Below are 26,819 nucleotides of genomic sequence, written 5' to 3'. Positions count from 1 at the left end.
GGACACGGCAGTAGTGGGACTCAGTATCGTGTTGGACACGGCAGTTAGGGTTATGATCAAGGGTATGGGCGTCTGATCATGACCGAGATTATGTATGAATATTATTATGCTTTTCTTACTGAGTCTGTCGACTCACAGTTCTACGTTTATGTGTAGGTAAAGGCAAGGCTAGAGCTGATGGACCGTGAGCGAGCTTATGAAGATTGTACATGTCGGGGCGGTTAGGCCTGGAGCGTACGATCATCGGGACAACGAGGCTGATTTTGTAACTAGTCGCTATGCGACATTTATTTTGTATAAACAGTTAAATTTTGTAAATGATTTTGTAATCGGGATCCTGAGTCTTTCTGTAATTATATTTTACAAGTTTAATTAAAAAGCAAAAATTTTAATTAATCACGTTTTCCATAAACCTCGTTGATTAGCAACGAGCTGCACAGCATGTTTAAAAATCACGTAATACGCCTATGTTAGTTAGGGTGTTACACAAGATCACGAATTTGGACTTCAAACCTGCCAAATAAAGTTTATTTGATTTGCTCTAATAAAGGCAAAACTGAAATCATCCATTAGAAAAAGGGAAAGTCAAGTTTCCCAAAATTAGAAAACTTTCCATAAGAGAATTTCTTCTCTTACAAGAAGTTTCCATGCATGGCAAAAAGATCCATTCATTCGGATCGGATCAGTGATCCGATCCGACGGATCATTACTGATCCGAAACATTCGGATAGTTATTGGATCTTGGATCAGATCCGACCCACCCCGCTTAATTTTTTTACGGATCGGATCTGACCCGATCCGTTTTAAATAAATATATTTTTTTTTAAAAAAAAATTACTTTTTAATATATTTTTTTAAGGTGTAAGGCCAGTGGAATACCACCATTAGACATATATGATCTGCCCATAGACCACACTATATATTATTATTTTAATTAATTACTCTCTCAATTTAATTCTTATATATATATGCGTACATATATATATAAAAATAAAAATATATATGTATACTGGCCATTCTATATTTTAATTATTTAATTATAATAATTATTATTATTTGCAAAATTCCCTACCTTTTTCGAAAATCTTAAATATAAGGTTATAATAAGAAAGTACAGTAACAAATATTATACACAATAGATCGATTTATGTATAGGCACTGTTAAATATATTAATTTGCACAATAATTTACACTTTTATATTATATCACTTTTATATATGTATGCAACAATAATTTAAATTTAATATAAACATATTATTAATTAATAAGAATAATATTTAATTTTTGTTTATCAAATAAAAATAATAATTAATTAAATATTATAATAATGAGTAATTAATACTATTATTTGACTCTTAAATATTTAATTATTTAAGGGGCATTTGCTAATATTTTTATTTTTTTTTTAATTTTTTAATCATAAAAATAAAAGTAATTTTTTGTTTTTAAAAAATATGTGTTCTATAACCATTTTTGTTTTTTTTTTAATTTTAAAAATTGATAAGAAAAATATCACTACAAAAAATCTTATTTTTAATCACAACAAAATTTCCGACTAAAAGTTAAAAAATTGTAACTAATTATAAATCATCATTCTTATGTTGTGACTAAAATAGGTCCATCACTAAAAGTATTAGTTACAAAAATTACAATTTGTTGTGACTCAGTATAAAAAATCTTACTTTTATTATTAACATATTTATTTTTTTGTAGGAGTCGTATACAGTAAATCTTGAAGACTAGAAGAACAGCATATATAAAGTTTATAGTTAATTTAATGTATTTTTTTAGAGGAGATTTATTTCATGTAATCATCATACTACATTATTATTGATGATTATATTAGTGGAATTTCTAAAATTTGGTAAATTAATTTTTCAATAGTAATATTACATTTTTATGTGATAAGAATTTGATATATTTTTTTTTATTGATTTTGACAAATAAAATAAAAATATATAAGAAAAAAAATAATGCATTATTAGTTCTTAAACAAATAAATTTTGGAAAAAAAATATAAATTTAGATATAAAATATATTTTTTTTATTTAAAAAAAAAAGTTTGGTCGGATCAGATCCGATCCGTATAAGGCGGGTCGGATCAGATCCGATCCGAGTATCTGATCCAGCGAGGCGGGGCGGGGCAGATCCGTATATGATCTGGATCAGGTCGGATCAGAGTCGGATCAGATCCGACCCGCCCCATTGACATTCCTATGTATTACTAATTATGTATATGCTATATCTTAATTAATGATAAATCATATCTTCATTCCAAATTAGTCTTTGTTATAAATACAATTTTATCTTACATAAATAGTTCTCTTCTGAAATCTATCAAATTGTGTTGACATTATTACAACTTATAAAAACATATTATTTATTTGAAGGAGTTTATAAGATTATAATAATTTGAATTTGTAGCTGGACTAATTTAATTATTTTGTTTGTACATGAATCATCATGCGTCTAATTTAATTATTTTGTTTGTGCATGAATCATCATGCGTCAGTTTCTCAATCCAACTTTGGTAGAAATTTTAGGCCATTAGGACGTTGTTTGGTATGGTGGCCGTTTATTGGCTTGGAAATGGGAATAAAAATGTAAAATGTAATTCATATTTTTTTTTTTAAAAAAAATAATTGTAATTCATGTATTAGAGGAAATACATTCTCATATATGTTTTTTAAGAAAGAAAATAATATTTGTTTTTGGTAAGACTCGGGAAATAATGATATCAACTGTATTAATTTTTCATCAAATTTTATCGCAAATCATCGCTAATCATTACAAAATTATCGTTTTGCATTGATTTGACTTTTTTTTTGTTATTATAAGCACGTTTTAAAGGACTATCGTTAAGCATCGCTAACATTATCTATTGTCTCAAAATCAATTTTTCATAGAACCATCATTAAGCAATAATAAAGCATTATTTTTGCCTCAAAAATTATATTTTATGGGATTATCCTTAATCATTTATTTATATACAGAGAGAGAAGGCTTGTGAGGGAAGATAGAAATAGAGTCAGATGAGACTATGGGAGGGACAATTTTGTGAAAATTCTAAGGTTCGCATTTCATTTTTAAGAAAAAATTGTATCATTAAATTATTGAAATGGAAGTGTTTACAAATGGTGGAGGATCTTTTCCATCCAAAATTACTTATTGTGTAGCCTAAAAAAATATTAAGCTAATTTATGTGCTGTTTGTAAATAGTTATCAATATGTACTCCTGAAAATTAGACAAATGAACAGAAATAAAAATATAAAAAGTAATGGAACTCTCAATTTGATTTGAGTAACCTAAAAATTAATGTGAAAATGTCTCGTTTAGTATACATGATTTGATTATTAATTAAGATTAGATTAAGTTGAGTTGGATTATTTTAATATTATACTATATTTGTTGTCGTATAGGACAAAATCAGTATAAATAATTTTTTAATATAAATATTTTAATAATTAAAATAATAATGTTATTCCAAATTTTGTCTACCTAATGTAGCATGTCCACATAAGTCAAGATTGAGGAACGTGGAATACAGCTTTATCAATAGCAGGACAAAGTTTCCTTACCATGGCAAAACCGTCAAGCAACAAGTGAAAGGAGTTAAGCAAATCGTCAAGAAGTTTGTACAACCATGTCTAGCCGGCCAAGGGGAGTTCATAGACCGGCCAGAGGAAAGTTATAGGTCGGCCAGGGTTTGAGCACAAGTTGGTTGGCCAATAAGGCTATCACACCAAGAAAGGCTTGTTCGACCAAGGAAGCCTGACTTTTACAAGGAAAGTTGTACAATAAAGTTATTAAGGTTGGCCAACACATACTAAGGCTAGCCAACACATACTAAGACTGACCAACACGTACCAAAGCTCGCAGGCACATGGAAAAGCTGACAGGCACAGAAAGCTGGCAGACACATCCTAAGGCTGCAGGAGCAATACCTAGCCGACCATGGTACAGCATAGGCCGGCCAGCCTCCAACAAATGGTAGGTCGGGCAGCTTCTCTTCTGGCAGACACTTTTGGTGTCTTTGCAGCTTTCAACTTGGACAGATACTCTCAGCTACGAGTTGGCTTCAACAACCCACAAAAATAGGGGTTCAACTTCAGATATTTATCTATTCTTTAGGAATAATTAATAGGTTATTTTCTTATATATTTAATACGCAACAAATAGGTGATATCTCCTCATTTTAAGGGATATCAACCTACTTTGGCTTAGATCTTCTGTAACCTCTCTCCTATATACTCTCATATATAAAGAGCACTAGGCTAAACCTAAAGGGCTAAGTTCTAATTCATGAGTTCTAAGTTCTAACTCTGGAAACCCTAGAACACTTGCACTCTCTACTTCTCTCTCCCACACGCCACTTGCATCATACAAAACACTAAGTCACATCTTCTCATAAGTCCTCCATAAGAACTCTTCAGTTCTTGATGTGATGAGTTCTTGATGTGTCTAGCATCATTCTCACTATTGTAATTCAAAGAGAGCCATCCTAGAACCTACAACACTTGTGATCGGAGTGGTATTATCTATCATATCAATACAACTAAAAGGGAGAGTAGGCCATTTCCCACTAAACAAAGGAGTTGAACCTCTATAAATTTTTATTTCTCTTTTATCATTTATTGTTCTTATTGACACGTGGTGATTGTCTATCATAAATACAACTCCGCTACTAATTGATCAAATTCTGAGTCAACAAATAGTAAATAATACTTATATTCACAAATAAAATAAATATTTATAAAATTTAAATAAAATAATATTAAAAAATATATATATATAATATTTTGAAAATTCATGTACATTATGAAAACAACAATAAATGGATTATAACATATTCTTTAATAAATTTATAATTTTTCAATTTTTTAAATAGAAAATAATGTTAAATAATATTCAATAAAACTAGATATTTGAAAATAAATAAACTATATGATTCTTTTTTTTTAAAAAAAAATAATAATATACGAAATTAAATAATATTTATGATATATATAATTATTATTTTTTAAAAATTAAAAAATCACACATTTCCAGATTTTGATCCGTTTGTGTCATCACCACTTTGATCCAATATGATACCACTTGAATCCAAGTTGACAACATCTTGGTTATCATTTTCATCATAGTTGAGAGTTTGAATTTCCTTCTAGTACTCCCCCTCAAATTCAGGCTCCCGAAAGTACATAAGTTTATAGAATTGCATTTATCACAACCAAGATCCAATTTTATTTAAAGCATTAAATTATACAAAAATATACATTAATATTGAGCATTGCTTGATTGTGAGTTATCTTGAATCACCACGAATTCTAGTATCAAAGCATGAGAGTGTGAGAGCTTATGGAGAGCATTCCTAAACCAAAATCTTACCACCTTACCACTCTCTAACTTAACACACCTAAACCTCTCATTATATGCCTAAATACCCTAAGGGGTGTGGGCATATATATGTGGCAATTACACTCATTATAGGATTTTAAAAATTATTTACTTAACTATGGTACTTTTAAATCTGACCAATTTATATGGTACTTTCTTATTTTTAGATATTTTTATAGTATTTGATATGTCATATATATGTAAATTAGGTTTTCAAAGCTCATATTTAATATTTTTATTTATTTTTAAGCAGTTTTATTTGTCACTAGTGCTGGAAAAGTCATCGAAATTTGTTGTCGGTATCGGAAAAGTTGCCAGAATTGCTGTCGGCGTTGGAAAAGTCATCAGAATTGGCATTGTTGCTTGAAAAATCACCAAGAAACCAGTTTCTTGATGAAGAAACCAATTTCTTGATGAAGGATCTTTGGTGATTGATTTTCATCGCATGAGAAACTAAGCAATTTGAAGCGCAGGAGAGAGAAAAAAATCTTGTGTGGCTGGAGAGAGTAGTTTGATTGTTGTATTCTTTTCGAGCACTTCTGTTTTACTGTAATGGGGTTGCTTCAAAACTGTATTTATAGGTTTTTTAATTATAAATTTTACTTAGATATAATCAAAATTGGTTTCTTGGTGATTTTTCCAATGATTTTTCGGTGACAATGCCAATTTTCGACAATTTTTTTGGCACCGCCAGCAACTCTGGAGACTTTTCTAACACCGGAAGCTACTCCGGTAATTTTTCTAACACCAGTGACAACTCTAGCGATCACTGTAGTTTCATTTGTCTTATTTTTTTAAAAAAGAAAAATATATGAATGGAATTTTAATATTTTTAATAGTAATATAAATGACATATCCTATATATGTTAAATTTTTTATTTTAAATACCATATTTTTTTCTATTAAGTTTACTTATTATATTTATGTAAACTAGGTTTCTTATTACTATATTTATGTAAATGTCTCTATATATATTGGGCTCATAATACAAGAAGTGGTGGACTATAGTTTAATGGGTCAACATATAGTCATTAGGGTGCTACCATGTGCCTCAAATGCAGTTAATAAAACTGACCATCATGTTATGGTCCTAATTGCATAATCGACATTATATCATGCATATAGTTATTTGTTAGAAACTTGTTTAACTAGGATCTTATTTACTATTCAAGTATGTTAAGTTAAGACTAATCTAACAACCTAACATGGATTTTCCAAAATAACAAAATAAACACATAAGGGATTAAAAAACCGTACATTGATTGCAACGGAAATTATTGACTCATTTTGTTCAGTTCTCTAACCCTTGATTCTTTTTGTTACAGAGTATGATCAAGAACTGAACTTAGATTCTGCTTCGGGATATGAAAAACTACACAATCTTCCACACTATCTTGAATATTGCTTTGATATGAGTGGGCAATTACTCAATAATAAGGAGCACAAAATTCCAAGAAGAATTCTAAGAGAATTTTGAAAATATATAATATAAAATAGGGCATTTTACATAAATGTATACATTATTTTAATATAAAATAAGGCATTTTAATATAAGAGAATTTCGAAAATATATAATATAAGAGAATTTCTATAAAATAGAGCATTTTAATATAAGAGAATTTCAAAAATATATAATATAAACTAGGGCATTTTACATAAATGTATATAAAATAGGGCATACATCTGAATTTTATTAGTTTTTTGATGCTTTTAAAACTATAAATAAATACACTTCTATAATTTAAATACATTAATGTTTATAGTTCTGATATTATATTTCTATAGAAAATCAATTAAATTATATTTATTCTAAATAAAATGAATAATAAATATTTTTTTCCTATTGAAAAATTATTTTGTTTATAAATATTAGAATAGTTTAATATTTATTTATTTAATTTTATAAATTTGTTTATTTTGTGTTTTTTTAAATATTTTTAATTATTAAAAACTTCAAAATCATTGTTAAAATAAACTTGAAGTATTATTATTATGATGTCACGCAAGAATAACAATAATATATAATACACATTTTATTATTTTTTAAAATTATATATAAACACACTTTTAAAATTTATATACGTTAATATTTATAATTTTAATATTATATTTCAACATAAAATTAATTAAAATATAATTATTCAAAATAAAATGAATAATAAACATATAATAATAAAAGAATTTCTATAAAACAGGGCATTTTAATATAAGAGAATTTCGAAAAATATATAATATAAAATATGGCATTTTACATAAATGTATATAAAATAGGGCATACATCTGAATTTTATTAGTTTTTTTATGCTTTCAAAACTATAAATAAACGCACTTCTATAATTTAAATACATTAATGTTTATAGTTTTGATATTATATTTCTATAGAAAATTAATTAAATTATATTTATTCTAAATAAAATGAATAATAAATATTTTTTTCTTATTAAAAAATTAGTTTGTTTATAAATGCTAGAACTGTTTAAAATTTATTTATTTAATTTTACAAATTTATTTATTTTGTGTTTTTATAAACATTTTAATTATTAAAAACTTCAAAATCATTGTTAAAATAAACATGAAGCATTATTATTATGATGTCACGCACGAATCACAATAATATATAATACACATTTTATTATTTTTAAAAATTATATATAAACACACTTTTAAAATTTATATATTTTATAATTTAAATATTATATTTCAACATAAAATTAATTAAAATATAATTATTCAAAATAAAATGAATAAGAAACATTTATTTCATAATAATTTTTTTTATTTATAAACATTAAAACTGTTTAATATGTACTTTTAAAAATTTCACAAAATTGTTTATTTTATATTTTTATAAAAAAAAAATTATTATTAAGAATTTTTAAATCATTGTCACAATAAACATAAAGCATTATTATTATCATGTAAAACATGAATCACAATAATATATAATACACATTTTATTGTTTTTTATAACTTTAAATAAACATACTTTCAAAATTTATATACATTAATATGTATTATTTTGATATTATATTTCAATAAAAAATAATTAAATTACAATTAATCAAAATAAAATGAATAATAAATATATATTTTTTAATAATTAATTATGTACTTTTTGTTTCTTAAAAATAAAACTGTTTAATATTTATATATTTAAATTCCACTTCTATTTCTATTGTTTATTTTATATTTTTATAAATATTTTATATTATTAAATATTTCTAAACTACTGTTATAATAAATATAAAACATTATTGATATCATTTCAAACATAAATCATAATAATATATAATAAACAATAACAACATTATTATTCAACTAAAAAATTAATAATAAATATTTTAAATAAATTATTGTGTTACAAAAATTTAATTATGGTAATTTGACTCATTAATAAATCTAATATAATTAAATTAACAATTTGTATGATTTTATGTAAATATGTTTTCAAATATATACATTTTTTAAATTAACTTTTTTCATACATTTTTTGTAATAAAATTGATTTTATTGTACACTAATAGAAAAAGCCCTTTGGAAATAGTTAACAAGAATTTTTCCCAATTATTTAATGCTATTTCCATAATATACAATTGCATAAGTAGTGTTAATTGATTAGCTAATGGGGACGGTTGGTAGTCGAGCTTGGGGTTTGTTTCCTCATGGTAAGAGGTTCAATTATTAACCATAAGATATACTTCTTTCACTTCCATTCCCCTCATTTATTTTTTGGGAAGTATCATGATCATTTAATAAAAAATTTACATTTTCCAAACAAAATAAAATGTTTATAGTTTTCAGATTTCTGTGTTATCTTTCTCCTGCTCTCTTTTTATACTATATGAACAACCGATTATATTTCTGTCTTACTCAGGCCCCACAATTTCGAAGGCCCCGAAAAAATTAAAATTAATATTATATATATAAAAAAATAAAAATATAATATATGTATATATAAATTTTGGTTCAATAATTACATAAAATGGCTTATAGCACAGTTGGTAATAGAGGGGTTTTGTTGAGGTGTGGGTGCCGAGTTCGATTCCTACCTCCTGTTTATTTATTTATTTGATAAGAATATAATATTTTAAGATATATTCAATGCATTAACTAAAAATATATATATAATATAATGTTTAGAAATAAATTTATAGTAAACTGTTGGGGTTTTTTTTCTTAAAAAAATATTATTTAAAAAAAAAATATTATGTTATAAATATTTTTAGTAAGGAGCAAAGATTATGTTTAGTGAACAATTTTTAAAAAATTACTCTTAATGCAATCAAACGGATAAAATAATTTATTGTAATTCTAATAAATAAATCAAATATTTAAAAAATAACTAACAAGAATATTATAACTTAAATAAAAAATATATTTATTAATTATTATTTATTTTTTAAAATTTATAAAAACTTATTACATATATTAAAAAAAATTAACATAATTTTTGACATACTATTGATTTTTTTTAATCAAATATTTTAAAAAATAACTAACAAGAATATTATAACTTAAATAAAAAATATATTTATTAATTATTATTTATTTTTTAAAATTTATAAAAACTTATTACATATATTAAAAAAAATTAACATAATTTTTGACATACTATTGATTTTTTTTTTTTACAAAAGTCCTAAAATATATAACACTTCAATAAAGATGCTATTAATTATAATTAAATATTACGTTAAGTTACCTTATATGGTGAGAAAAATTATTTGTTATATGAAGATAAAAAGTTAAATTATATTGTGTCAAAATTTCAATAATAATCTCAAAGTAAAAATAAATAAAATTATATAATATTTATTTTATTTTTTTGTAAAAAAAGCCCTGTTTCAAATTTCGCCCTAGGCCTCTCAACACCTTGAGACGGGCCTGCCCGTTTGGTACAGCTTTTGGAAAAGTTAAAAGCTGCTTTTTGAAAAAGCTTAGATAAAAATGTGTTTGGTAAACAGTCAAAAAAACAGCTTTTTGAAGAATTTTTAGAAAAGTTACAGCTAAAAGCTGAAGCTCCTCCAACCCAACTTTTAGAAAAAGTTGTTTTGATTAAAAGACTATAATAATTTTTTTTTGTACTAAAACCATATTTACTTATTTATTATATATTAAAAAATTAAAATAAACTAATCTAATTATAATAAAATAAATAATTATTACATCTCTTATTTTTTTAAAAAAAAATAATTTATATTTTATTTTAATATTAACAAACAATATCAAGCTATAATTTTTCTTATATACCTGAGTTTCTAATTTTTTTTTTACATTTTGATAAAACATAATTAAAAAAATACTATAAATTATTTTTATCAAATGCATATAAATTTATATTTGAAAAAAAAATTAAAATATATATAAAAAAAATAAAATATGATATAAAATAAGTTTTTACACATTTGTGATTATAATAAACTAGATTATAACATTATCATTATCATTATATTAGATCTTAACAACTCATAGTACTTTGAAATTTATAATTTACCAAACACTCAGCTTTTCTAGACTTTTTTCTACGGTTTTGCTACGAGTTTGCTTTTCCTACATATTGAATGGTGTCAAGGCGGCTGACACGATTATCTAAGCAACATGATTTTAGATTTTTGGTCACTGTATGTATCATAGGTATTATATAAAATTATCTTATGCTCTTAGATTTGAATTTTGAATGGTGAATGCCCTAATTTGCTCAAAACTTTCATTTTGCAAGTGCCTTTTTAGTTAAGCAAAATTAAGTCAATCAAGACCTAATAATGCGGGCATTGATGCAGAAATAGAGTGCGAGTATTTCGAGATTTCAGTTAGACCCCCTGTCACTATAGTTTGATGATGTTGGATCTGGGAGATAATGATGGTTGTGGCAATGATGATATTGATGATAACGCAACCAATATGTATTAGTATATATTTTATTTTAGTTGAAAAAATTATACTTATGTTGATATTTGTTGAATTGTTTTTTTTATTATTAATTATTATAATAAAAAAAAATAATAATGATAATAAAGAGAATAACTTGTTCAACAACATTAAAAAAAGGAAAAAAATATTTATTAATTAATAATATTTTCCCACTTTTCTACTCCACTAACTTTTAACTGCCCACTACTCACCTCTCCACTCTCTGATCAAGATATCGTAAAAATGAGTTTATGAAAAAAAAAAAAAAAAAAGGAAAGGAAAGCAAATCAGGAAGAAAAGAAAAAAGGAAGAAAAGAAAACTCTGCCAAAATTTACAGAGAAAATACTCACATATTCTCATCTTCAAAGAAGTTCTACAGAGTAAGTATTAGGGTTATTCCTTATTTTCTTTTCATCTTTCTAAACTTTTTTCTTTTCTTCTCTAGTAAATTTTCTTATTTTCTCTTTGGTCCACTTTGATCTAGGCTCTCTAAGCCATAAAAGATCTTCAAAAGTGAGATATAGACAAAGGAAAAATAAGAGAGTTTAATGTCTCCATGCCGTTATGCTGCCCAATTCTTCATAGATTTAGACTTCAGAAAATAAGTAAATATGGGATGCATAATCAAAGAAGAAGTTAAAAATCTTAAATAATGAAAAAGTGATGCTGTCAAAATTCTCATTAAGAATTAGCATAATCAAAGAGAATTAGGGAATTTTACAAAAATACTGCTTTTGGACCAAAACTTTACATTTATACTGGGACACAGCAAAAACAACATTTATACTGCCCCAGCCCAATATCATTACTTTTGTACTGCCCAAGCCCAACATCATTTCATTTCTACTGTGAACAGTAAAACACACGGGAAACAACCTTGTTCGTGTGTGAGGAGACGCCGGAGATGGAAATCACCAAGAAAAAACCATTAAATCCGGCGAAGAGTTTTTTGAAAAGGAATCAGAATTGAAGAACAAGACGTACAGAAAACTGTCCCAAAAAAATAACAGAGGTAAACACAACAAACCCAAAAAATAATTTAATTCTTAAGAAACCAAAAAAAATTAAAAATAAAAAAAAAGGATTTAGATCTGAAGTTTTAAACAAAAAAACGAAAACACAACTGTGATATTCTTTAATTTATGATGCAAAAACATAAATGAGGGTTGTTCTATTGTTAATTTGACGTTTGCAACACAAAATGATTTCGAAAAAAAAAAAATCGATAAATTGGTACAATTATTCAAACACAACATCAGGGTTGTTCAAATGTTGTTTTGCGGTCAGTACTACAACAACATTCATACATATATGTATCAGACAAATATAATAATAAAAACTTAAAAAAAAATAATGGGTATTTCTGTTTGGTTGTTTTTGTGTTGTTTTATTGTTGTTATTTTATTTTTTTTGTTGTTTTGCTATTGTTTTATTGTTGTTGTACAATTGTTTTAACATTAAATAAGACCCTGGAATGACAGGTAATGGAACGTCTACCAGTACTCATCAAGAGCAATGGACAATGGAATGAAGATCACAATTATGAGAACTATGTGGCTAGTGGAGAATTCATACCAACAAAATGCAAGTACGAAGAGCTACTGCAAATACTGGTTACTTCATTGGGGTGCGAAAACACCAGCACAACACTACAAATACAGTACCAAGCTAAAGAAGGAATACCACCGATCAAAATATGCAACGATCGAAGCCTCTACTTTTACTTGGAATTGAAAATGAAGGAAACAGATTTCACGACATATCCACTATGTGTGAACCGGCAAAACAACAACACAACACGTCTTTGCCAACACCAAATTCGATATCCACAACAACACCGAATGAATATAATGTGGCAATGATCGAAAACAACACAACAACGCTTGAAAACAACATAACAACAACAGAATCATACACAACGGGACAGCAAACGGAAGAAGGGGAAAAGTCAGAAACAATAGAAGATGAGGAGGACAAATTCGACATAATTGACTATGCAAATCTGGTTGCTGAAGAAATGGTAGAACAACTTGAAAACACCAGTAAAAAACTGGATCCAGAAATTGACATCAACAATGCAAAGTTAATAACAGAAAAGCAACACCCCGAAGTGGAAAAAGGACAGGCATACAAAGACAAAGAAACTCTAAAAAATGTCCTCAGCTACTACGCAATCAAAAACAACTTTCAGTACAAAGTGTGGAAGTCCTGCTCTCAAGAATACAGTCTGAAATGTGTTTACGAAAGCTGCAATTGGTCACTAAGAGCATCGAGAAATGGGCCAACAAACACATTCATAATCAGGAGGTTGGTTTTTAATAGTTTTTTAATGTTGTTTTTGTTGGCATCCTTAACAAATGACCTGTTTTCACAATTTGTACTGAAATACACATGATTGGTATCTGCAACAGATTTGTTTTAATAGTTTTTTAATGTTGTTTTTGTTGTTTTTTTTTTGTTTCAATAGGTTCTCAAATATGCACACATGCCCCATAAATATAAGGCATGAAGACCAAAGGCAAGCAACATCGAAACTGATAGGGGAATGCATAAAACCGAAGTTCTTGAACATAAAGACCAAGGCAACAGCGATGGACATAAAAGGGGAGTTGAAATCTGATTTGGCATCAAAATGAACTATATGAAAGCTTGGAGAAGTAAGGAACATGCAGTAAACGACTTGAGAGGTAATGCTAGTGACTCGTACAGCCTAATACCGAGTTTCTTACACATGGTGGAAAAAACAAACCCTGGATCATTTGTGGATCTGAAAACGGCAGAAGACAACAGCTTGCTCTTTGTTTTCATGGCGTTGGATGCATCCATAAAAGGGTGGGGAGCATGCAGACCGATAGTTGTTGTGGACGGAACGTTCCTCAAAGCGACTTATGGGGGAACTTTGTTGTGCGCATGCACACAAGATGCAGCAGGTCATATTTTTCCACTAGCGTTTTGTGTTGCAGATTCTGAGAATGACCAATCTTGGAAATGGTTCTTCAAAAAATTTAAAGAAGCGTATGGTGTACGGGAACACCAATGCCTAATTTCAGACAGAAATGAAAGCCTCATCAAAGCAGCGAGAGAAATCTATCCAGAAATTGCACACGATTCTTTGCGGTTACCACATTTTGAGCAACCTTAAAGCAAGCTTCAAACAACATGCCGCCAAATACAATCTCGCCATTCTTTGGAGCAGTGAAAGCCTACACAGAAAAGCAATTCGAGTTCCACATGGCTGAATTGGATGGATTGGACAAACGCATAAGACCTTACCTCAAAAAAATCGGGTATGAAAAGTGGTCAAGAATTCATAGCCAAAACAAGAGGTATTCCACAATGACCTCAAACATATCAGAATCCTTTGAACGCTGCAAATTTGGCAGCAAGGGAGCTACCAATTACAACGCTGCTAGAATGCTTGAGAGCATTGGTGCAACAATGGACGCATACTAATAGGACAAAAGCACAAAACACCTTCACTAAGCTATCACCAACTGGAGAAGACATACTGTTGAAAAATTACACATACTCATTGAATCTGGAGGTAAAATATTAATTATGTTTTTTTTTTGTAGTGTTGTAGTGTTGTTGTAGTGCTGTTTCAATAGTTTTGTATTGTTGTTGTAGGAATTACAGCTATGTTTGATTTTTTTTTTTTCAATAAAATTTAAAACAGGTTAAAGCAACAACAGATTACTTGTTTGAGGTAACAAGAATGAAAGAATCGTGGGAAGTAGATCTAGAAAAAAGAACATGCACGTGCAACAGGTTCCAAATAGATGAAATGCCATGCGGGCACGCAGTGGCCGTGATGAGGGAGATGAACATGGACCCGTACACCTACTGTTCAGATTACTACACAAAAAAAAATTGGCTGGCAACTTATTCAGGGACAGTTTACCCAATAGGACACCAAAGTGAATGGGAGGTACCGGAAGAAGTGAAAAATATTACAGTCTTGCCTCCACATGAAAGAGTAAAATCAGGAAGACCAAAAACATTAAGAAGGAAGGCTGGATGGGAAAGGGATCAACACAACAAGTGCAGCAAATGTGGTGGCCAGGGGCATAACAAAAGAACATGCGGCGAGAAGACGTAGAAGGGAATAAAAACAACAACAGAACAACAGTGGAAAAACAAAAGAAAACTACACATACGTTATGAGAATTAGATATTGAGGAATTTAAATTTCTGAAATACACAGGGAATACAGTTTTTTATTTGAAAAACATTGATTACATTGGGAATTGTTGATACTCTAGATTGGATATTAAAAGATGTTGGATACTAAATTGAATATATATATGAAGTTTGTTATTGAAACAGTTTGTGTTTTTAATACTGAAATGAATATTTGGATTCAAAAAAACAGAGAAACTATAAGAAAAAAAAAACAAAAAAAGAATGGATCTGAAATGAAAAAACAAACAACTTTAACATACCAACTTGTTTGTACATAAAAATAATAAGAAAAAACATACAAAAATAAAAGATTACATATTGTCCACACAAAGCGTAAGAAAAAACAACAAAACACCAATGTTTGTTTACGAAAAACAACATGAAAAACATTAAAACAACATTAAAAAACTATAAGAACAATGACAGTCTGATTGAAAAAGCAAATCACTTCTTGGGAAGGCTAGGAGGGGCCTCGGATTCACTTTCAATGTTCTCAGTTTGCTTCTTCATCCCATAATGATAAAATAACGCAGCCAAACGATCGCGGTGAATTTCCACATCAAAATCAGAGGATGGGATGGGTTTGCCATCAATGAAATACTCGGCAAATGATGCAACAAAAACACCACAATCTTGGAAAAAAAAAAACAATAAAACACAAAAAAAGACACTATGAGAACACTGATAAAAAACAAAGTCAACAACAAAAAAATAAAAATACAAACAACCAGTGAAAAAACATTGAACACTAAACATAAAACTTACGCTGTGACCTGCTCGGGTAAACCATCAACAGCAACAATAGGGAACGGTTCCATAGTGCTAAACTTAGTTTCGTTGCGAAGGCCTTTGAAGTCTAACATAGAGAAGTAATATGGTAAAATAACAGAGAAAGGCTTGCAAGCCTCTTTGGCAGCAGTCATATACCTCCCAGAACGCAGTGAATTGTACAGATATATGCGCCTGTCAACTATGTTAAGACGACCACAAATCCAATGATCCTGTAATTTTACATTGATAGGCATAACAACATGATCAACCAAATGCCAAGGAGTGGCACATAATATCTTACCACCTTGAATGTACTGGGCCACATTGTGAGAAAGAGACAACACCGATATATCGTTGTTTTTCTCAACAAACCTCTCATACAAAGTTGTTATGCTAGAACAAAAGAGGCAATCAGTTGTGGTGACTTTGATTTTCGGCTCGGCTGAGTACATTATTTTCTTACGAAGATAATAGAAAATGATGTCAATGTGCTGAACAAACAGATAAAAAAAAGTAAGTGAAAAAACATTCAAACTTATAAAAAACTAACAGAACAACACTTAAAAACATTAAAAAAAATAGATAAAAAAAATAATATGTAAAATAATAATAATAATAAAATAAAAACTTACAGAATTGGTAAGGAAACAATTAGGGTAGGCAAGGTTGTGAAACCACATCTTGTTGCTGATGTCCTCAACACCAAAACGAAATGGCGGAAATATAGTGTCCTTACCCTTACAATACACATTAGTTGTTGTGCTAAAAAAAAACAAATAAAAAAATATCAAAACAGAAATGAAAAAATAAAAAATAAATAGAAAACAATAACAGATATACAACTGAAAACACCTACAAAAATACTTACTTAGATTTATGCTTTCTAAGACCTGAATCAACCCACTTGACAAACTCAGCTTCCAATTGCGGATCAACAGGTTCACCAATCTTGTTGTCCAACGGGCACAAACCACGCACATATTTAACGACCTTATACACAGAATCATCAGGAGAAACCGAGGATGAACCTGATTTAGATGCACCAGAAGCAAGCTCAATGAATGGGGATTTCAAAACAGCTCCTTTCTTTCGATCCCTCTTTTGAGGACGTAAAATAGGAGTCTCTTGAAAAACAACCATTTCAAGATCAGTCTTCTCAGAAGTCTCAACAGGAGCAGGGGCATGAGTTGAGGAACCAATCTAAAAAAGAGAAAGGATAAATAAAAAGACTTATTTTTAAATTTCAAACAGTACAATAAAAACACCATAAAAACAACAATAGAATACCAAATAAATACAAATATAAAAAAAAAAAAACATAAACACAAACCAAATTCTCCACAGCTTTAACAGCAGATGCAATTGTTGCATCAACATCAATGTTCTCCTCCCCACCTTGAGACTGATCAGGCTGATAACAAAAAAAACAGTAAAACACTATTAAAACAAACACAAAACACAGAAACACACAAAAAAAAGCACAAACCAAAAATGATGTCCAAACAAGAAACACACCTGTTTGATCTCTGCAATAGGTTCCACAGGGTCAGAATTCTTGGCATCATCGACCTTGCCGGTATCATCATCCCTCGAAACAACCGCGGGGACAACAACACCCTCATCGTTACGAACATCGCCCGTGTGAGCCTCATCCTGACCAGCACCAACACCATCTCCACCCAGATCATCATCATCATCATCAGTTTCATCGTCATGATGATCATCTCCTTTGTCATCGTCGAATTTATCATCCTCGTCTTCCTCCGAAGTGGAATCTTCATCATCCTCATTTTCTGAAGTACGAAGAGCATCTTCAGACTGAGATCCATTGTGAGTGGGACCACCTTGGGATGACTGAGAAAAAAAAAAAATAAGTAACTGTATAAAACAACATAAAAACACTACTAAAAAAATAACAGAAAAAGTAATGACAATTTAAAAAAAAAAACCTCAATAAGAATGTCCGGCTTCTTGTTCATCTCAAGAACAGATTTCATAAGAATCCCTCATTGGTCGACAACAACAGATAAACACTTTTAAATTCCTCAAACTCAACTCGGGAGACATTCTCATGAGCAGTTGATGAAGAAGAACCCATCAAGCCAGGTTGACCAGCAGGCTTGGAACCACCTTTAATTTTGAATTTCACAGCCTCGGGAGTAGTCTCACCAGAGAAAAAAATCAGTGAGGCTCAAACTCAATCTCTCAACGGAAGTTGGAGTGAGGTTTCTTAATTTTAACTGAAACAACAAAAACCAACAAAAAACAATATGCACATGAAACTGAAATTATAAAATAACAACAACAATAAAAACATAAAGTATAAATAATGTATACAAAAACAACATTAAAACAACAGTGGAAAAATAATAAAAAACAACAGGATTACCTCTTTCAAAGACCGATCGAAAATGAGGGTGTTCATGACATCCATTTTCACCATACCCTCCTTGTCCTTGGGTAATTTAGGCCAATTCAAAATCCTTGGAATGCCAACATTTGAGTACAAGGATAGTTTCCCAATAACATACGGGCAACACTCGAAAAACCAGAATTGAATAGCCAAAGGAAAACCCAATAACCTGTAATACCCACCATCCTCGTCACTACGAACTACCCTCTTATAACCAGAATCTATCTTACCCTTCAAAGAATGCATAGTGATATCAAAACAATGCTTGCCCCACCCAAATTCATTATATCGACCACTATCCACAACATCTATTTCCTCAGACGAAACAACTTTACCAGGGGGACCACCTAACAAATAACACTGCACAAAATACAATACAGCCAACTTGATTGCAAGATCGTCGTTATCCTTAAGATTGTCAGCAATAAAAGCAGTCTGAATAGCACCCTTGGTAATTTTTGTACCCCTTAAAACAAGATTTGACCAATTCATTATCATCTTGCTTAAGGCGATAAAAATCAGAATCAACATGACAATCTAACCCCGTGACCAACGCAAATTCTTCGATACTAAACCTAAGGTATTTCCCTTGGACACAAACCCAAAACTCCAACCCATTAGGCTGCTGAACCTCCCTCAACAGCAAACAATGCAGCAATTGGTAATGAATTATGTACTCAGGAATTCGAAGAAAATAACCAAACACGGATTTTGAAAAAATTTCCAATTGGCTTTCGATTAAAATTCTCTTAATGTCACCAAGTACGAGTAATAACCAGATGTTACTACTCTAGAATGATAAAATTGAGATCGAGTGTACTTGAATTCCCAATCCTAAAAAACAGAACAATGAAAACACTGATAAAACACCAAAAAACACTACGAAAATAACAACAACAAAAAAACAACAAAAAAACATAGAACAGAATGCATAACATGACAAACCTCAACAATCCTATTAACAGGAATTTCTTCGAAACACGATGATGGCAACACCTTCACGGGGGATTTACCCTTGCCCTAAAATAAAAAATAACAACACCAACAAAACAACAAATAAAAAATTAACAAAAACACATAAATAAATCGAACAATATATATAAAACAATTACAAATACATAAACAAAAACAAACAAATACCCAGATATATGAACCTCAAATATCGAATTTAACAAAAAAACAAAAAACCTCAAAAACAACAACAGATAAATAGTAAAATACCTTAACAGAAACAGGCGACTTAAGAAATTCAGAATCCAACTCAAAATCTGAGTCTGAATTTTCAACAACAGTTCGAGGTCTTTTTCCTCGAGTGTTCTTCGAAGGTCCAGCAATGGTTTTTCTTTTAACAGAAGGGGAAGTGGGGCTAGGAGGGTTCTCTTTCAGATTTTTTTTACCCATTTTTGATTTGGGTCTGGTTTTCTGCGATTGTTTTCTGGGTTTTGTAACTTTGGCCGGAGATGGTGATGAACGAGTAACGGCCATTATGAAGAACTATGAAGGTATTTATAGACAAAAATAATAAAAATGGGAGGGAAAATGAGAGGGAAGTTTAAGATAGTGGGATGGGATTTGAAATTTTTTAAATGAAAAAACTACCCACTATTACAACCGTCTAAGCAAACTGAAAATGGGGAAGAAGATGAACAGTTGAGGTGAGAGAGAATACCAATTACAAAATTTAGATTCGAAAATAATATAAAAAAAATAAAAGAAAAATACATAAATACAACACTTTTTGATCAGAACACATAACCGTCAAAATCAAAACAATTAATTTTTTTTTTTTTAAAAAAAAAAAAAAAACGTGGCAAAACCCTATCGTGACAAGTGGCAATGAAAAACAAACACACGGCTAAAGTTTAAAAGGCAGTAAACTGCCAAAAAAAAAAAAAACAATAGTATAAATGTTGTATTTGCCGTGCAACAGTAAAAATGTAATAAAATGGAAAAAAACAGTAATGGGTGTAAATTTCCCGAGAATTATTACACTGTCAAAATTTTATAAGTGATTTATGTTCAATCGCTAACTCTCGACAGAAATTTGTTGAGATATTTCTCTATAAATTTTGGCAGTTTTTTTTTCTCTATAAATAATAAAAGAGCAAGTAACTTACATATATTCAAGTGCATGTAAAATTTTGAATCAGATTCCAAAAGCCTTAAGAGAATTCCCCCGATGAATTGGAAAAAGAAAGCTTGTATGCTGAGTCAAAAGAGAAATATAGTCATGTATTCGTATTATATATATTGTAAAGAACAAAAGAAAATCAATTGAATTTACCAAGCCTAAGACTTTTGTTGAGGAATGTCAATTTATATTTCTTTTGATTTAAAGTACATAAATTCAAAGAGATAATATCCTAAGATGATTGAAATTTGAATTATAAGATAGTAATATCTTATTTGTCAAAATCGTGCACAATTCGGTTTATAATTTAGATTTAAATTTAAATTATAAAAAAAAATGATAATTCAACTGATAATAAAAATCTATTAATTGTTTTCAGATTTTTAAAAATAATTAATTTAAATATCTGTTAAATAATTTCTTTATTTTTTAAAATGATAATAAAGAAATTTTAAGGCCCAAATTTTATCACAAAAAGTGGTAAAATTTTAAAGTCATAAAAAATGGTACAAAATTCTAAATGAGCTCATCAAAATTAATCTTGGAATATTAAAGAGGTCATTCACCTCACAAAATTTGAAAGAGCTCATTAATCTCACAAAAAATCTCAAAAAGGGTAATTTTACCTAAAAAAAATTAAATAGTGCACTAAAATTCAAAGTCATAACAAATTAAATGGCATCCCAAAATAAGAGGTCATTCACCTCTTAATTATCAAAGCATCACAAAATATGCTATGAACTACGTTCGATTTGATTCCTTTCAAAAGGATACGTAGGTAACCTAATTGCTAAGATTAGGTACAATCCCAATTTCTAAAATTCACAAAGAGGTCATTCACCTCAACAAAATTCAAATGAGGTCATCTACCTCAAAAATCCCAAATGAGGTCATTTACCTCAAAATATCAAAGTAAGTTAATTCTCTACAAAGTTATCGAAGATACAAAATCTTTTAATACTCTTGGAACAACGTTTGACTTGATTCCTATAAAAGGATACGTAGGCAACTTAGTTGCTAAGACTAAGTGCAGTCACTAATACCACAAAAATGGTATAAAACACAACTCTCAAAATTCCATAAAAGGTCATACACCTAGGAATTTTTTCCAAATTTTCAAAAGAGCAAAGAATTCTTGAAAGTGGCCATATACCGAAATTCTTTATTCAAATTCTAAAATACCGCATTCTGAACTACAAGTGGCTTGATCCTTCACAAAGAAGGTATGTAGGCAGCTCGGTTAATTAAATTGACTGTGTTCAGCTGCAATTCCAAATTTACCCCAAATTTCCCTAATTTATTTCAAATCATTTAATATCATCGTAATTGGAATCAAAGGGTATCTCCTTTAAATAAAAGGATTGTAATTAAGAGGTTATTATTATAATCTTGGATGGGTCGAATTTAAATTGATAAACTCTTATGCTATAAATTCAACATAGGTGAAATTGTGTTTTGTATTTATTTTAATATTTTACATGTGAAATTTTTGCTTAACAGTATTTTAAGCATATGTTTATTTACTAACTTTTAGACAATTATAACAATATTATACATGTATAATTAGAACAATTTAAAATTATATTTTATTGTGTAATTATTTATAATTAAGCTTTCTTGTTTTATTTTTTTTTATTTATTTCAATTTAAAAATAATTGATAAAAATTTTAAATTATATAATAATATTAAATAAAAAAATTAAATTACAAAGTTTTACCAGTGCATTATTGTGTTGGCAAAAGTCAAATATCTATCCATCAAAAGTGACTTTTGCCAACACATTAATGCGCTGGCAAAAGTAAGATTTTTCCCAGCATATGTACGCACTGGTAAAAGTTAGACTTTTGTCAACGCGTTAATGCGCTGGTAAAAGTAAGACTTTTGTAATATTCTGATAAGTCTAATGGTTAATAATTAGGGTTTATATTTATATTATGGGTTAATTAGATAATAAGTGGGATTATGATCCTATTAGTTTATTTTAGCATAAAATTTAAATTTTGCTATAAGTGAGTAAATAAGCGTAATTTGTAAATTACGGAGATTTATATAATGTAATATGAGCTATATGTGGAATAAAAATATTTTCAGGTTAGGTGACCCTGAAGACTCGATAAGTGGATATGGATATATAGGCGTAATTTGTTAATTACGGAGATTTATTTAAAATACGTGGATATAATATAAGTTACTTGTGAAATAAAAATATTTTAAAGTTCGCTGATCCTGGAGACCCGATTGGAGGTCAAAAATGTCACAAAAGTTTTAGTTAGAAATATTGATGGGATTATTGGGATAAGTTGATTTTAGAAATACCGAGATATTTTGGGATACTCGGAGTTGGCTAAATACCCTAGAAGTAGAAATTTCTTAATAGCTAAGAAATAGTAAGATAACTATTAATAATAAAGTTTTTATTAATATTATTATATTATTAGTAGTATTATTTTATTATTAATAATATTATTATTATATATTATAATTATTATATTATTATTATTTTAATATATTAAACTGATAGTTTCGTTTACTTATATTATATATATATATATTAAGTTTTAATATATGACAGTAGAGAAGAACGACGAACGAAACCCTCTTCCTTCTCCTTCAACAAATTTTTTTTTCTATCCATTTTCTTTAATTTTCAACCTGAAACCTGATAGTAGCGGTATAGAAAATCCTTAAAGAGGGAAAGGTTAAGGTATGATTTAATTTCGTTTTAAGTTTAAAAACAATTGGTTTCGTATAGGAGTTTTGTGAATTAGAATAGTTATGAAGGTTCTGAACTTATAGGATTATTCTCAGGTAGTCATGGGACTAGTTTTGATGTTTACTTGTTGAATTTGAGGTGATTTTGAGTAAGAAATCGAGTTTTGAACTTTTGAAAGCTTAATCCGAACGTTAATGGCGTTTTTCATTTAAGGGCTCGATTTTTATTTCTGTTACGTAAGGATGGTAATATTTATGGTATATATGCGCCCTATAAAGTTTGGAGTGATTTGGATAAGTTTTGGTAGTGTTTCGGTGAGTGCAAAAATTGGAATTTTCGAGTTTTATAGTTTTTAGAAATTCCTAAGAGATCAGAAATCGTATTTTTGTCATAACTTTTGACTCAGGTGTCCGTTTTGGACATTCTATATACCGTTTCGAAGCTTACGGAGAGCTCTACAATATGGTGTATGTTTTAGAGCAAAAATATAAGTTCTATTTTAGTGTATTTATACTGCAGGGTTTGGTAGAAAACCTTAGATTATCTTATGTGAATATTAAATAGTGTTTTGGAATAAACACTTATTGGTTTACCGTTGTTGTGACATAGGGCCGAGATCATCAGGGATAGTTCTCCACTTGGGTTGGCCGAAATGTATGAACCTAGATTAGAGGTAAGAAAAGTATATTGTACTACATAGTACGTTGTAACAATTAGTATCGTTATAAATTGATTAATATTGAGATATAGTTAATATTGTTATATAATGAAAAGACTAATTGGTTGAGTAATGATAATGTGATAATATTATGCATGTGATATATGGGCTCACCTGATTAGGTGATGCGATTTTCCTGGCGACGTACTACTGGCCATAAGTACGGGCGTTAGTGATATATGATGAGTACCGAGTGTAGGTACAGGCTCACTTAATTAGGTGATGCGATTTTCCTGGTGACGTACTATGTGTAAGTACGGACGCCAATGATATATGATGAGTACCGAGTGTAGGTACGAGCTCACCTAATTAAGTGATGCGATTTTCCTAGCGACGTACTGGGCGTAAGTACGGGCGTTAGTGATATATGATGAGTACCGAGTGTAGGTACGGGCTCACCTGATTAGGTGATGCAATTTTCCTGGTGACGTACTGGGCGTAAGTACGGGCGTCAGTGACATATGATAAGTACCGGGCACAGGTACGAGCTCATCTAATTAGACAATGCGATATATTGGTGTCAGATTGTTACACGGGCTCACCTGATTAAGTGATGCAATTATATGATATATGGGTGCAGGTTTTTGGCACAGGCTCACCTGATTAGGTGATGCAGTTATGCGATATATGGGTGCCAGGCTATGGCACGGGCTTGCCTGATTAGGCGATGCAATACAAGATTATCAGATTAAAGCATCGACTTGCCTAATTAGGCAACGTGATCTTATGAAGATGGTTGCTTTATGAGGTAACATATATATTATTTATATGATTAAATGAATATGAATTCTATTATTGGTGTAATAGTTTTGTATTACCAAATATCTGTATATTGATGTTTATTCGTGGCAGATGCTAGTAATAATTTGGATTTCATCTTATGAGCAGTGTGTGATGGTTTGATTCTTATTGTATATAAATGACAATATTCGAATAATAAACTATATGATTATTATTATTATTACTTTTCTTGCTGAGTCCTTGTGACTTACGGGTGCTATGTGGTGCAGGTAAAGGCAAATAAAAGCTTGATCAACCATGAAGTGACAGTCTTCTCCAGCAATGTACATATTGACCTCGCCGGCCTGCGTGCCGAGTTGCCAGGAGTTGTTTTAGGCTGGTTGTATCTGCTGTGTATATTGATTTTGTGTTTAAATGGTTGTCGTATATATTTCTTTAGCAAAACTTTTTATAACAGGGATTCCCGAAACACGCTTTTTATGTCGTTATATTGTCCGTTTTTAGTGTTTTGTTTTAGTTAAGTTTTTAATATTATCACGGTTTTTAATAATTAGTAAATCTATTAGCTTTAAACTAGTTTATAAAATCACACACGTGGCGTCCCTATAGTTTAGGGCGTTACAACTTTTTCCAGCGAACATTTGCGCTGGTGAAAGTTAGACTTTTACCAACGCAATAATGCACTGGCAAAAGTCATTTTTGGCGGCGCTTTTCATTTTACACTGGCAAAAGTTTCAATACCAACACAGATTTGCCAACCCCTTTCACTAGCATAAAAATGCGTTGGCAAAAGTAAATCCTGTTTTACCAGCATAATACCTAACTTTTGCCAACGTATTTTTGTGATGGCAAAAGTCTTGTTTCTTGTTGTTATACTCGAAATTCGGCTGCCATCTCAGTGGAGGACACGTGTCACGATAAGGGGAATATGGATCAACGCAATCGCTTTATATGGAATAACTAATTAATTACGTGAGTATCAGAGTATATTTGTAACCTGTAGACTATAAGGTCTTAGGGGAGGAATCAATATACAAACTGGTGCTTAGCATATTAGCGAGAAACCATATGTCGCTGAATGCGAATTGCGAGGCATCAAGGACTGAACACATTGGAAGACGAAAGCGACACATATCAATTGTGAAAGCCCTTAGTGTACAAACCAAGTGTAATAGTCGGATTGGCTCGAGACCAAGTAAGCGAGGTGCCTATCTCGCTATGGGAAGACTTCATATAACTTCATCCCATTAACGTCAGCTAACGTTCAAATGAGCTTTGAAGGACTCGTTGTAAATAAGAACTGCGATCGACACGAGACATGCATCGTCGACCTCGGAATGAAAAATGGCCCCAGCTCACTATTGATATCACTGGAACCAAGCTTTTGTCGAGACAACTCCAGATACAATAATTAAAGACGTATTTAATTCACGATCATTTTGACCCAGTAAAAGCGAGAAAATCACAGCTATATATTTTCAAATCATAACCGCATTTACACTACGTGATATGTAATTAAATCCCATGATTTTAGGGATGAATGTTGTAAACATATTACTGTCAATCTTATAATTAATTGCCCACTATGTAATTATAAATAGTGGCAAATAAGATCAAAAAAGGGACAAAAAAACTCATACAAGAGAGGCCCTGAAAAACAATCAGAAATCTGAATAAGATTGACTCGTGGACTATGTAGAATTTTAACTGCGAAACCACGTAAAAAACCCTGTGTTCATGTTGGAATGTGTTTTACCAGGATCTAGATTTACTACCATGTATGTTGTTTAAGATCCTAAATATGAATCTCTAAAACAATGTAAATAAACACATATAAAGTTTC

At 29.7% G+C, this 26,819-nt stretch overlaps 2 protein-coding genes and 1 long non-coding RNA gene across 3 annotated transcripts; 2 read left to right on the top strand and 1 right to left on the bottom strand.

The window, feature by feature from the left end:
• The first annotated feature begins 2,222 nt into the window (after nt 1-2,222).
• On the top strand, nt 2,223-4,631 carry LOC133032439 (uncharacterized). The gene is made up of 2 exons (XR_009685074.1): nt 2,223-3,071; nt 3,509-4,631. It is a non-coding gene; the product is annotated as an uncharacterized LOC133032439 (long non-coding RNA).
• An 8,159-nt stretch (nt 4,632-12,790) lies between these two features.
• LOC133032291 (uncharacterized) lies at nt 12,791-13,942 on the top strand. The gene is made up of 3 exons (XM_061106182.1): nt 12,791-12,966; nt 13,056-13,613; nt 13,774-13,942. Exons 1-3 carry the CDS (start codon nt 12,791-12,793, stop codon nt 13,940-13,942), a joined length of 903 nt encoding a protein of 300 aa, XP_060962165.1.
• A 2,189-nt stretch (nt 13,943-16,131) lies between these two features.
• Nucleotides 16,132-18,206, bottom strand: LOC133032435 (uncharacterized). The gene is made up of 4 exons (XM_061106375.1): nt 17,775-18,206; nt 17,128-17,670; nt 16,892-17,021; nt 16,132-16,750 (listed from the first exon to the last, which is right to left on the bottom strand). The coding sequence occupies exons 2-4, from the start codon at nt 17,397-17,399 to the stop codon at nt 16,250-16,252; spliced, it is 903 nt and encodes a 300-aa protein (XP_060962358.1). The 5' UTR covers nt 17,400-17,670; nt 17,775-18,206; the 3' UTR covers nt 16,132-16,249.
• Nucleotides 18,207-26,819: the final 8,613 nt, after the last annotated feature.

This window comes from Cannabis sativa, chromosome X (genome assembly GCF_029168945.1).
Source record: "Cannabis sativa cultivar Pink pepper isolate KNU-18-1 chromosome X, ASM2916894v1, whole genome shotgun sequence".
Lineage (NCBI taxonomy): Eukaryota > Viridiplantae > Streptophyta > Magnoliopsida > Rosales > Cannabaceae > Cannabis > Cannabis sativa.
This window is presented reverse-complemented; position numbering and strand designations above follow the sequence as displayed.